General features: G+C 42.2%; 1 protein-coding gene across 2 annotated transcripts in view; it reads left to right on the top strand.

The window, feature by feature from the left end:
- Positions 1-13180, top strand: part of TNIK (TRAF2 and NCK interacting kinase) — a 382067-nt gene that overhangs the window by 327164 nt on the left and 41723 nt on the right. Inside the window, exons 18-20 of one of the 2 annotated variants that reach the window (XM_028100807.2) lie at positions 7444-7607; positions 9654-9751; positions 10601-10624. In XM_028100807.2, coding sequence (XP_027956608.1) covers positions 7444-7607; positions 9654-9751; positions 10601-10624 — 286 coding nt within the window. The remainder of the gene's footprint in view (positions 1-7443; positions 7608-9653; positions 9752-10600; positions 10625-13180) is intronic. The other variant, XM_028100808.2, reaches the window with a different exon arrangement.

Here is a 13180-nt window from a genome sequence, read left to right on the forward strand (position 1 = left end):
GGGTTCTGTGACCAGGAGCCAAAGGAACAGCAGCCCTGGGATTGCCGGTGTGAACTCTGTCAGTCCCCCTCTTCGAGCAGCAATAAGCCCCCAATTATCAGTGCTTCTTAATCCTTTGGACCCTGCCCTCAAGGCTCTGTTCATTGAATCAGTTGCTTAGAATTTTAGCGGCTGTAAATCAAGCATCATTTCGACCGGAAGTCTTTTCTCCTTCTATCAGCCAAAAAGAAAGAGCACTATCATTATATAATCAAATAAAAAGTAGCTCTTTGTTCCCGCTGAACTGTTATTTTAATGACATTAGGCTCAAGATAGTTGGCTTTTGATGGTCAGTGGCTTGTCAAACATGAGTTTTTCCCTCAGGACCACTTAAATTTGTACTTTGTCCAAAGAATGCAGACTTTGTGAGACAGCTAACATTTTTCTGCTTACAGAGGAGGCACAGAGGGAGGGAGCCAAGAGGTAATAATTATTTACCTACAGTGAAAGTCAGAGGGATTGTGGGAGGGGGGGGAATGGAAAATCCACATCTCTGTCATGTGCAGTAATCTTACCAAACACTCCGCTGCTTTTTTTTTTTAAGATTTTATTATATATTTATTTATTTGAGAGAGAAAGAGAGGACGAGCTCAGAGGGAGAGGGAGAAGCAGACTCCCCGCTGAGCAGGGAGCCCAATGTGGGGCTCGATCCCGGGACTCCAGGGTCATGACCTGAGCCGAAGGCAGACACTTAAACCGACTGAGCCACCCAGGCGCCCCCGAATACTCTGCTTCTTGCGATCACCTATCTCCGAGTGACCAACACTTCAAATGTGAATCAGATTTTGCAACTCTAGATTGGATTGCATTTTTTAAAGCTTCAGGATTTGGTTTATTTACTGTGATAGAGATAGCTTTAGGTCACCGTTGCTTCATAATAAAACACCCTAAAACTCAGTGGTCCGAAATAGTAACAATTTAGTATTTCTTACGGTTCTGTGGGTTGGCTAGTAAGTTTTTCTGCTGGTCTCACTTGGGCTTACTTATGGAGCTGCACTGAGCTGATGTGTCAGCTGTACCTTCATGTGCACTTTGCTGTTTACCGTTCTCAGGACAGCCTCCCCGCAGGGAAAGCCCCAGTGCGCAAGCACTTTTCAAGCCCTTGCTTGCACCATCTTTGCTGATGCCCCACTGGCAACCACAGTCACATGGCCAAGTCCTAAGTCAAAGTGTAAAGGAAAAGCACAGGGCCATAGACAACGGGAGATTTGATTGGCTGGGGGCATTACGATAAAGCCGACTCTCCTGTTTTATACTGGTCTTAATGAAGTTCTCATAGTTCTTTTGGTACCATCTTTCAGGCAGTTGTCCATCCATAAAGCCATAAAAGGGGATTGCTTTTAAATAATGAAGTCCTTTACACTGTTTATAAGCTATATTTCTTATAGTTGGTCAATATTCCTTTTTATCCTCCCAGCCCTTTTCCTTGAAATGATCCTCAAGGTAGAGTGGGAAATTGACAAAGTAAAAATGGATCCCAAGAAAAATCACCCATGTAATAAGGGAAAAATCCAGGATGTTTTGTTATTACTATTTTTCATTTGCTAAATTCAGCAAATGTATATTGAGGACCTGTTGTGTGAAGGGCCACGTGGGACCTTGAGAACCAGTGACTCAACCAAGACCACCTGAGTCTAGGGCCCACGGGTCGAGGATATACCATACCTGCTACTCTTGGGGCTACAGGCATTATTAGGGGCAAAATTCTGTTACTTCCTAATTTTGCTTTGGGGTAAATATGTGAATTGACTTATCTAAAGAAAGCAAAAAAGGCAGAAGCTCTCTCTTCTTCTGTGGCAAACTTAGGGACCACAAGTTTAAGGCAATAGTGTCTGAATAGGGAAGGAATCTGGGTCCCCAAGTCCCCACTTTGGAGAAAAACCACCAAGGAGAGTAGTTTTGTCGGTGTATATCATGATATGAGTGAGAAATAAACCGCTTTTGTGCTAAGCCAGTAGGAAAAAGGAAGAATAGAAAGCAGGCCTAATGGTTAAAAAGCTCAGTTTTTGCCTCCTGAATTCAAGTGCTAATGAACTCCAGGTCCTAGATGCCAGATGTTGTATATTCTCCAGTGACTACAGAACGTGTGATAATTTCTGAGAATGTAGGAAATGGTATGTTTAAATCAGCAAACTACCTGGCACCCTGCATGGAAGATTCTGGAGGTGAGTTAAAATGAGAGTATGCAAGCACGTACCTGTAAGGCGAGGAAAAAAGCAGAGCTTTACTATTTTCACAAGCCTTCCTTGTCCCAGAAAAGACTTCCAATTATGTCACTCTTCCCCTGTCTACAGCTGTGCTGGTATTCGTTGGTCAAGAAAGTGTTACTGGGTGACCCCTGTGCATCCCTGTCTTCTGCTTGGTTTGGGGCAATTTGTCATTTATTTATTTATTTAATAAACACTTCTGGAACATCTTTATTACAATGGGGGGCAATGTTCAACATGCATCTCAAATGGTAACTCATGTAAACCATATACCAACTCTTTGAGGTAGTGGCTGTAATCACCTCCATTTTATAGAAGGGAGACAGAGACGAACACAAGTGAAGTAAATGGTCCCTAAGGTGACAAGATTACTAAGTGATAGAGCCACCGTTTGAACCTAGTAGCATTGCACCCAAGTCCACACTCTTCAGTACCATGCCGTGCTTACCTGTTCAGCAGTGAATGCAGCCAACATTGCTGCTTCGTGTTCCCAAGGGAAAGGGGACTCTTGATTTGTTGACTGACAAGGCACCACGTTGCCTCCATCATTCCCACCACGCAATTTGGCCACTATGTTAGTAGCTCCTCTTAATCCTATGGTTATCGATTCTCATCTTGTGATATTGACTACCTTTCAAAAGTTATCGTCTCGTGGGACCTATTTATACCCCCCAAATGTTTCCTACTCAAGCTGGTACTCAGGTCACTATGTGCATTTGACAGTTCCCATCCTACGTGGCTGCAGTCTGCGTGATAATGCAATCCCCATGACCCCCTGCACCTGTTCCGCCCTTCCTTCTCATGTACGTGCACATTGGTGTGCGGTTCTTACCTGCTGTCTGGGCTCCCAGCTGCCTTATGTTGTCAAGGTGATCATTTGAGTCTAAATCAAGATTTGATTTGTTCATTTTTTTAAAATACTGTTTTTAAAAAATTCCAGGTACTTTAATATTTAACTTGAATTTGTTCCTTTAAAGCAAATTAAAATTTGGTCAAACAAGTATATTCAGAACATGAAAAGATTTAAATTAAGCCAGAAACACCCAGTCAAAACCCAATGACTAAATGCTTAATTTCAAAAAATAATTCTCTGTTCCGTCCCAAACCTATCTTCCTATGGCTCATTTGTTCTCATTGGTTCTGTCACCAAAGAATAAAGTAAAGTGAATTTTGGCAGTCAGCCAGTTAATTATAGACTTGGCCCAAGTATTTGGGCTAAGAAATCACTTTGTAATCCTAATTTTCTGTTTCGACTTTTTATACGATTCGAGTAAATGGAATAATTGCCACATTTTCACTTTACTGTGTGTTTTATAGACCAATCAGCGTTGTCTGTGGGACGGCAAATATCTGAACTAAAAGTTAGCATTTAGAGGAATATTTATGAATGTTTTCAAGTTTTTACACATTTGGATCTTAGTAGTTGCAGTTAATATGTGACCAAAGGAAATCTGTTATTTCATAGAATTCTTCTGAAATTCCCTCTCAAAGCATTTATCTCAGACCCCTTGGCCCCAAGGCCAGACCATATTACTACATAATAAGGAAAAGAAAAATATGAATGGTATGACATTTTCTCAAAATACTTAATATTTTTCAAAAAAAATTACAATAAGGTAAAAACGCATTTTAAAGTTTTCCCGATTTCTGTGTGTGGTTATATAGAAAGGAAATAGTTCTTTCAGTCTCCAGCAGCAAAAATAGCATCCTATTAAGATCAGCAGCTGTGCTGGTGAGCTCCAGTGAGGAGGGCCTGTGCTAATGAGGCCCAGGTCAGGGATTTAATGCCCGTGGGATCCAATTAATTGCACACCGAACGAGGCTCGGAGTCCCATGGGAGACGCATGCACATCCCAGCTGGTTTTGCCAATCCCTGTGCCCCTCCTTGACCCAGGCCTTAGCATCAGGATGGCAGCAGCCTCCCACCCACCTGGCCAGCCCACCTCTCTCCTGGCCGGTCATCTGTAAGCCTGCCCTGGGAGGTCTGTGTGCTCTTCTGGGTCTTACAGGCACTGCGGCCTAAGCCATCCCTTCTGATGAGCCTCTCCTTTGGGGAAACCTGACACAGACGTGGTACTCCATCAGGATGGTGTCCTCCCTACACCAGCGAGCCCCGGGGAAAACCCCAGCCCCTGTGTCCTTGCTCAGGTGCTTCCCCCAGACTTCCTTCTCCCCACCTCCAAGGCACAGTCAAGTCCTGTCTCCATCTTGACACCACCTCGACCACACCGGGCCACGTTCATTGTTCCCCAAATGCCAACAATACCTACACGTTCTTTCACACACAGCATACAGAGATTTGCCTTATCCACTGTAATCTCCACTGCATGTTTCCCATCCCTAGAATTATCTCGCACCTTGCACCTGTGACCTGTGCTCGCCTCCATCCCTCATGCTGGTCCAATGAGGCTCACAAAGTAGGTGTTTCAGAGAAAGGTGTTGGTTAAATGATCAAACGAGTGCTCTGTTCAAGCAAAGAGCTGGATCTCGCTAGCACGCCACAGCCACCAGAGAAAGGAAATCTCAGAGGTCGCAGCCACCCTTCTCTTCATAGCTGTTTTTATTTTTTTTAATACAGAGAACACTACATTACCATCCTACAAAACAAAAGCAACTACCAAGAAGCCTTAGCATGCCCCTCACCTTCAATCTGCAATACAGTTGGTTAGCAATAGAATTCTTAGAAAAAATATTTTGGGACTTTATTAATTACATAGAAATAATTGCTGACCACCACTGTTAATAAAAGAGGACCATGGGAAAGAATTTATTACTGGGGAATAAAAGGAGATAAGATTGTTTCTTTAAGGAGAATTCGAAAGGTAGGATATTGCACAAGTATTACATATTTAATCATTTTAGGTATTCTCCAAATCAGGGCTGTTTCCAGTATGGATTCAAATCTATTTAAACCGATTAAATGCTAGCAGTTTTCACAAAAATAATTACTATGCAAAGGAGTTCTGTAAAAATATTGAGAATTTTAAACATTTTCCTTAAGCTTGATAATCACTTCTGCTGCAGTCGATCACACTGCTGGATTGACTTAGCAGCTCCTTCACCATAAGAACTTAAAAGATAAATATTGTCAAAAAATTTTACAGTTATGCGATCAAAATTAATAAGCTATGGGGACATATTTATTTTTACGGATGTTTTCCAGGGCCACCAGCCGCGTCTTCCAATAACCCAATGTTTAAAATTGTTTGTAACTCGATCAACTGTTTTTGGCAGATACCTCACCAAAAAGCAAGATTCTTGTGTTCTTGAAAAGAAATTATTTGGTCTAGTTGCTGCTCTAATTATGGCTATTCTGTGGCCAGATTTTTGGTACACTAAAATGCAAATGTCTCAAGGGAAGAGGTCATATTATTTTCATTTTTATACATGAAACACGGGAGACCCAACACAGTTCAGAGTGCACTTGACATTCTCGAAATGAGCAGAGCAAGATGAAAACATAAAATTACATTTTAACATGAGTTCCTGCATTAAAATCGTAGTCTCCAATCACACTATGGTGACGCTGTTAGCAAAGGTGTGCAGTTCTGTTTGGAGAACCAAAGGCATGGGAAACACGTAGGGGTCCGTGGGGCAGGTGGCTGGCAGGAGATTTGAGCTCTGAGTTTCAGGCCTCGCTAAATTATCCATTTAGGCCCAGCATTGTGTAAGTCTGAAGGAAAAATGAAAAGGCCTAGGAGTTATAAATTAAAAAGGAAGAGCTTTCTGGAAACTTTGAGGAGTCTGCTTATATTTATAGCAAAATCATCAAAACCTCAGTCATGGTTTCCCACCACTGTCCTAGTACAGCTTCCATGGTCGCCAAAAGGGGCCCAGATGGCCCTGTTCCACACTGCCATACTGTCCCGTGCTCCCGGCAGGCAGAGCGGGGATGGAATTGGCTGTGCGTGCCTGGCTACGCTGGCGGGGATAGGACTGTGTCTTGTTCATCACCGTCTCTCAAATGCCTGACCCCGTGCTTGGTCTGACCAAGTGAGTGAGCAAATGAATACCACCACTTGGGGGGCAGTTAAGCTGTGAAAGTGAATAACGCCGTAAGGTCTTATCACAAGTGGGGACTACTAGCATTTGTTCTTGAACTAGCGCTTAATAATAACTCTTTCAAAACACAGCTCCCTTGGATAAGAGCCAAACTATATAAAGCCTTCCTGAAAGAAATTTTAAAAGTGCAATTATGCCACTAACCACATAAGCAAAGAATTTGATTAAGCAATTCACAGAAGAATTATAAATGGTAAATAAAAGTGAATAAAAATTATTCTCCCTCAATAGTAATGTTTTAAAACAGCATTAAAACAAGATAATTTTTTTTTTTTTTACAAATCAGCAAACTGCTCATAATAAAGCATGGTTAAGAATTCAGTAAGATGGACCATTTCATACACTTCAGCGAAAACTGGTAATACCATTACACACTCACATACAAGCATATGCAACACACACTTCCCAGTTCATGTCCTTCCACCCAGGAATTCCAGGTCCAGGAAGGAGATATGATTGGGTGTTTGTCTGCCTGGAGAGATACTTATTTCAGTGTTATGTGTCAGGCCAGTGTATCGGAAGTACCTTCATATCCAGCCGTAGAGGAACGGTTAAACTAATTCATCCATGGACTGACTGCTAAGCAGCCACTGTTGTTTTTGTAAGCATAAGAAGCTGCTCACAATGCAGTGTTAGGGGAAAAAGCAAGCTGCAAAACTGAACATAGAGCATGCTTCCATATATACAAAAGAAAAAAGCCTAGAAGATACTATACCAAATAGTAAAATATAGTTGGATTTCTCTTGGGTCAGAGATTTACATGTTTTGCTTTCTTTTTTTTTCTTTTAATATTTTTCAAGGTTTTTTGTTTTTTTTGTTTGTTTGTTTGTTTGTTTTTTACAATGAACAGGGGAATAAGGGTTTAAGAGAAAGCCTCCTTTGAAGAGTACCATTTCAGAGCTAATACTTCAGCGTGATGCCCCAGGAGTTGGGTCAGGAGTCCATCCCATCAGCAGTATCAGGCTGGGAGCTCCACAGAGGACAACATTACTGTCATTCCCGTTGACCCTTTCCGTGCGGGGTGACACAAGGGCTCTGGTTGCTCCTTCGTACCCGGGGCGGGACTGGACTGTGCTTGTGTCTGTGAATGGCGCAGTCTGGAGCGTGTGGTCACCGTGCTCTGCCTTCCGTACAGCAACCCCGACCTCCGGAGAACTGAGCCCGTCTTGGAGAGCCCCTTGCAGAGGACCAGCAGTGGTAGTTCCTCCAGCTCCAGCACCCCGAGCTCCCAGCCCAGCTCCCAAGGAGGCTCTCAGCCTGGCTCACAAGCGGGGTCCAGTGAACGGACCAGAGTTCGAGGTGAGCTCTCCCCCTGCCTCGCCCTGACAGCACCGCCTGGGTCAGAGAGCCGTGGGCATGGGCTCATCGCACTTCCCGGCTTCTGTGACCCCCGTGCCTGGCATGGCCACCACCATGTGAGGCTGCAGAGTCCTCTAACCGCCCTTAGCCTCGGTCCTCCTCAGATGAGAGAACCACCAGCCCCAGTCTCAGGTGCGACATCAGCGTTTGCACTAAATCTTTGCTCATTGCAGGTGACATTGTTTTCCAGGAAGATCTTAGATCGTTGGTCTTATTTGAAAAGATAATCACTTGCGAGTCACCTGAATTGCCATTTCCATTTGTTGCCTGTTTCAGGCTTCATGTACCCCCAAGTATCGTCTTCCCATTATGCCAATCATCCTTTTTTGGTATTCTGAATATGGTCCATAATACTAGGGATCTCTCAAAGTGGAATTCGGTGAAGACTTATGTAGAATAAGTATGCACTTTAGAGAAGAAGTAAACTCTTTGACTTAAAAAGTGTATGTGACTCTTTGGGTTATTCCTACTCAAGAGGAATAAAAAATGAGCCTCTCTGACCATTTATTCAAGTCTTTCATCACTGTGCAGTTCTCATTAATGAAGAAGCTTGTGAAAAACAAGAGCATGTCCAGCTAATTACACATGACAACACATTGTTTCTTGCTACAAAAGTGATTCTTTCTGAACAACCTCCTTCAGAGATAATTTTGCTTCCAAGTAAGAAAGACCAGAACTTTTTTAAGTGCAATTTGACAAATATTAACAACTTACTCTGCCTGAGAAAAAACAACCAGTACTTTATTTTTTTTCTTAGCCTCTTCATTAGACACAACCAGAGTTGGCCATCTAGTGTCTTTTTAAGGTTTTAAGTAAGTAAAATCACTGTATGTCCATTTTGAAAAGGTTGAAACCTGGCACGCGATGCTCATGTCTCTGGCCTGGGATGTGGCTGCTCCCATATGCGTTCTTCAGACATCGGTGGCCCAGCCCATAGCCATGTGTCCTTTTGTTGCTTTAATCCAAATATAAATTTACTTAATTTAGAAAACTGCTATTGATTTATCTTTTTTTCTATTCATAAGCAACTTAATATCCTTATAGCAAACTAAAGAAAACTAAGGTTACACATATCATTTTCATTCTCTGATCTGGTCTGGGTTTAATTCTTATCTTCTTTCCCTTGGCCCCTAGGGCCTCTGGGTTAAGAACACCGCTGTATCCCTGGAGTGTTTCTGCCCAGGAAAGACCACTTTAAAACAAAAGAATCTCTCCTATGCCAGACTGATTTTCTCTACCTATAATTAAATCGGAGAGATGCTCTTCACTCTGGAGCTGTTGGGGAGCCCTCCTCCATCCTTGCTCTGTACCTCCGTCCTACGGCTCTTCTCCTTTGTCACCAACGCTCTCCTTCCTGTCCCCACCTCATTCTTTTTTCCTTAAGAGACCCCGGCAACCCCCGCCTCCCGTTTAAAAACCATTCCATCAAATAAAATGGGTTTCGATGGCATCAAAATAAAATATCCTGATGGATAAGTGGTAAAAGGAAAAACCAAGCATAGAATGTTAACACGGAAGCTGGTTTGGTGTAATAACTGAGAATAGGACTTGGATAAGCCGGACAGAAACCCGGCTCTTCCCGTAATTTCTGCATGACCTTAGGCTAATATGCCATCTCTCAAAGTCTATATTGAACTGTAAAATGGGAAAAGAGTGCCACACATTGGGTTGGAGCAAGAATCCAATGAGACTGTTGATGTAGAAGGCATTTAGCATTACGTGTGATGCACATTTAGCAGTCAGTAAATGGTGGTGGTAGTGGTGCTTGCTAGTTTTTCTTATGATTAATAGTGACTTCCAGGTCACAAGCCTAAATGCGTTTGCCTGAACATGAACAGTTTTTTCACAGATGTGTTTGAGGATTTGCCTAAGTGAATGTCGTATCCCCTGAGTAATCCTGAAGGATGACTCTCCACTGAACTGCAAAACTTGAGTCAACACTTTATGATGGTCATTATTTTTCTTGGCCCTTGTTTTTTTATCTAGCCAACAGTAAGTCGGAAGGATCGCCTGTGCTCCCCCACGAGCCTTCCAAAGTGAAGCCAGAAGAATCCAGGGACATTACCCGACCTAGTCGACCAGCTGTGAGTGCTTTTGAACTCTCTTAAGTTACCAGAGAAGCCACAGGATCAAGTAGTTGGGGATACACTCATGACTATGAAACAGAACTTGCTGAGATTAAGAAGAAGAATGGATGCTAGAAGCATCCAGAAGGAAGTCATACCTGATTAGGAAAGAACTGAACAGATCTTGGATTGCTTATCTGCCTCTAGGCATTTTGCATTACGCTACTTTAGAGAATAAAAAAGGGGGAGAAATAACTCCTATCATTATGTAATTTCTACTCAGCAGCTTTGGCAAAAAGGTGTGGAGCTGCAGTTAAGGAAATGTGGGCACTTTCTGTGGGTTTCTGTTGTCTGCTCCGCCCTCTCCCCAGATCATTTGCCGTATGAATTAATGTAATTTTTGCTGTTCTTCATGATGTTAGGACTATATTTTTCTGGACCAAAATGTGATAAGCATGGTTTGACAAGGGGCCTGACAACTTGAAATCTAGCTTCCTTGCTGAGACATGACAGACCCCAAATAGCTTTAGCGAAAGAAATAAGAGCATAGAGGCTGACATTTGAAAGTTGGAAATTAATTTGGGCTGAGTGAATATCCACTTACTTTCTTTAAAATTGCAGGGAACCTTTTCTATGAAATAAATGTGAGGACTTTTTGGTTTACTCTGGTTCATACGTATTAAAGTTAGGAAGCGGAGTGAGAGCATTCCTGAAGGGGATTCGCCCCATTCAGGGTTAAGGTTCTCTCTGCTCTTTTGCATTTATCAGTTGTGTACTAACAATTCACATTTTGTGTCTAACCTGCTGCCTTTCTTCTGGCTTTCCCCTTCCTGTGGATTCTTCTGGATTGGGTTCCTCCTATCTCAGAGCTATAAGAAAGCGATAGATGAGGTTAGTATCACCTTTTCTTGGTCATGCTGTCACAAGATGTCAATATAAAGCTGATTTCCTGATGTTGACATTCAGAGAGGTGGCCTGTTGGATGACAGATTTAAAGTTCAGTCCTCTGGAAGGGTCTGCTGCAAGGCAAGCTCCGTCAACCACAGCCGGCCTAAGGCCCTCAGACACTCATGGGAAGCTCCGGAGACCTTCCTTTTAAGCCAAAAAAAATGTCACTTTTCCAGTGTTCCAGTCTGGCTAAAGATAAGCATTAGTGCTTTATTATTGGGAAGTTTTTCATCCCAGCATCTTCCAATAGCAAAGCCTAGCTCTTAACCTGTACTCACCAGCTTTGCAAAGGGGATGGCAGTTTAACTAACAAAGAAGAGAGACATCATTCTAAAACACTCCAAATTTATAGTGTGTGATTTGTGAACAAGGAGTTCCTGGGTTAGATTAGTTTTGTGGGCCATTAACTACAGCATCAGCAGCAACATCAACTTTAGTTAATGAATCCTGACGAGTTAAGTGACTTTATTTCCTTATCTGTGGAGACATTTTTCCATTAGAAAAATATATGGCTTTGTCAATCTTAGGTAGCTTGCTAAGAAGGATGACTGCCTTCTGCTGTTTGTCAGACCTGCATGAGCACAGCATAGTAGATTTGTGTTGTTGTTGTTGTTGTTGTTGTTTTTTAAGAGACAGGCCTTGCCAAGAATCCTAACTGCATGGAATCTGAAGGCTTTACGGCTATAGCTCTGCTGAGCACCATTTTTGTGAAATGATATGGAAAAAGCACTGGCTTTGGAGTCAACAAATTCAAATTCTAGCCCCGCCCCCCCATAAGTAACTGGCCAGGACCAGTCTCATAACCTCTCTGGGCCAGTTTCTTCATGTATACAATGGGGATAAAGACACCTGCTCTGCCTTGATCACAAGCTTGATTAGGATCACTCAAAATCATGTGTGCGAGAGCATTTTATGAAGCGTAAAGCCAAGAGGTTGTCCTCATGCTAAGCTTTGGGCCTGAGACACAGAGCCATTTTGGCAGGTGGAAGAAGCAGGTTTCTATGCCTCTGATCTTTACCAAAGAGCCTCAGTTTTTCAGAATTAGGACACCTTACCATTCACAGTGATTTAGAACGTTATTTCTTAGGTAAAGAATTGCAGCTTATAAAAAAAAATGTGACTCTACATGTCGACAGTTTGTGGACGGCATTTATAGAAAGGAAACGGAGGCGGCTCTTCATTGCTCTGTGCCGAAACCTGGCCCTTTCCCTCATAATAGTCACAAGGACAGCAACTATCACAACTTGTATCAATTTTCTCCCAAACCGCTGAAGAAAGAGAACGATAGTCTGGTGCCATGGCTGCCAATAAAATGGTTGTGTGTGTGCGCAACTCAAGGGAAATCTCATAAGCGCAGAAATTAGCTTGAAGGTGGCAGTCATGAGGGAAATGGATGTCATCTGGTTAACCCAGGATATTTTAGGCTTTAAAAAGTTGCTTTATTTTTTTTGCTTTACTCTCATACACTGGACAGAGATGACAGGGGGCAACAGAAGTATAAGTAATTGAGGGGATATTAGCTATACACTGAAATCCCTGGAACCATGTGTGGTTGGAAAAAGCCCTCCAGATGATTCTGATAACCCTACCTACCCTTAAATGTCACTGATCTAAACCACTAAAAATACAGGATTACTTGGTTCTACCTAACTCAGTAGTTCTCAACCAGGGACGATTCCTCTTCTCCTTTTCTCTCCTCTCCCCACCCCTCCTAGGAGATATTTGGCAAAGTCTGGGGGCAGTTTTGGTTGTCACAACTTGGAGGTGGGAGGAAGTGCCTACTGGTGTCTTGTGGGTAGAGCAGAGAGATTCTGCCAGACATCCTCCCAAGCACAGGAGAGCAACCCATAGTAGAGAATGATCTAGCCCCAAATGTCAGTAGTGCCACAGTTGAGAAACCTTGAATTAAATAAACCTGTCTCCCGTCTTCATTCCTAGGTTTTGATATGGCTTCCTTCTATAGGGACTGGCCATTTAGATAACCCAGGATTGAAATGAAAAGCCTTAAAACTCTGAAAAAAAGTGTTGCTTGTTATTGTTAATCTAATGGTTTGATTTTTCATGAACATCGATCTGAGGGAGTGTCCATTAATTTGGCAGTCCTTTCTAATGGAATATAAGATTGTGCAATATAGTCTGTGATTAACATAATCATTGAAAATAAATATCCTCTTTAGCACAATTAAACATATGACATGAATATTAGACACATAAGCAAACACTAGCTGTAGCACTATTTGTTTGTACTATGTAAGAATCTGAAAATTTCCAGAGCACACCCACAGATTGGACAGAACTTGAACAATAGCTAGTAGTCTAAAACCTTTCTTTCTCAGATGAGGATACTGAAGTTAAGTAACTTCCTCAATGTTATTTCTTAGGATTTCCTAAAAAGGAAGTAAATTCTTTTCATACATAAAGAAAAGACCAGCTTAAAGATTTTTAACTATTACCTTAATAGCTCAAAAAATTGAACTAAAATCTACATAAACTACATTG

This window comes from Eumetopias jubatus, unplaced genomic scaffold, assembly GCF_037043125.1.
Source record: "Eumetopias jubatus isolate StellerSeaLion01/CBP00866 unplaced genomic scaffold, mEumJub1_p1.0 scaffold_1, whole genome shotgun sequence".
NCBI classification, from domain to species: Eukaryota; Metazoa; Chordata; class Mammalia; order Carnivora; family Otariidae; genus Eumetopias; species Eumetopias jubatus.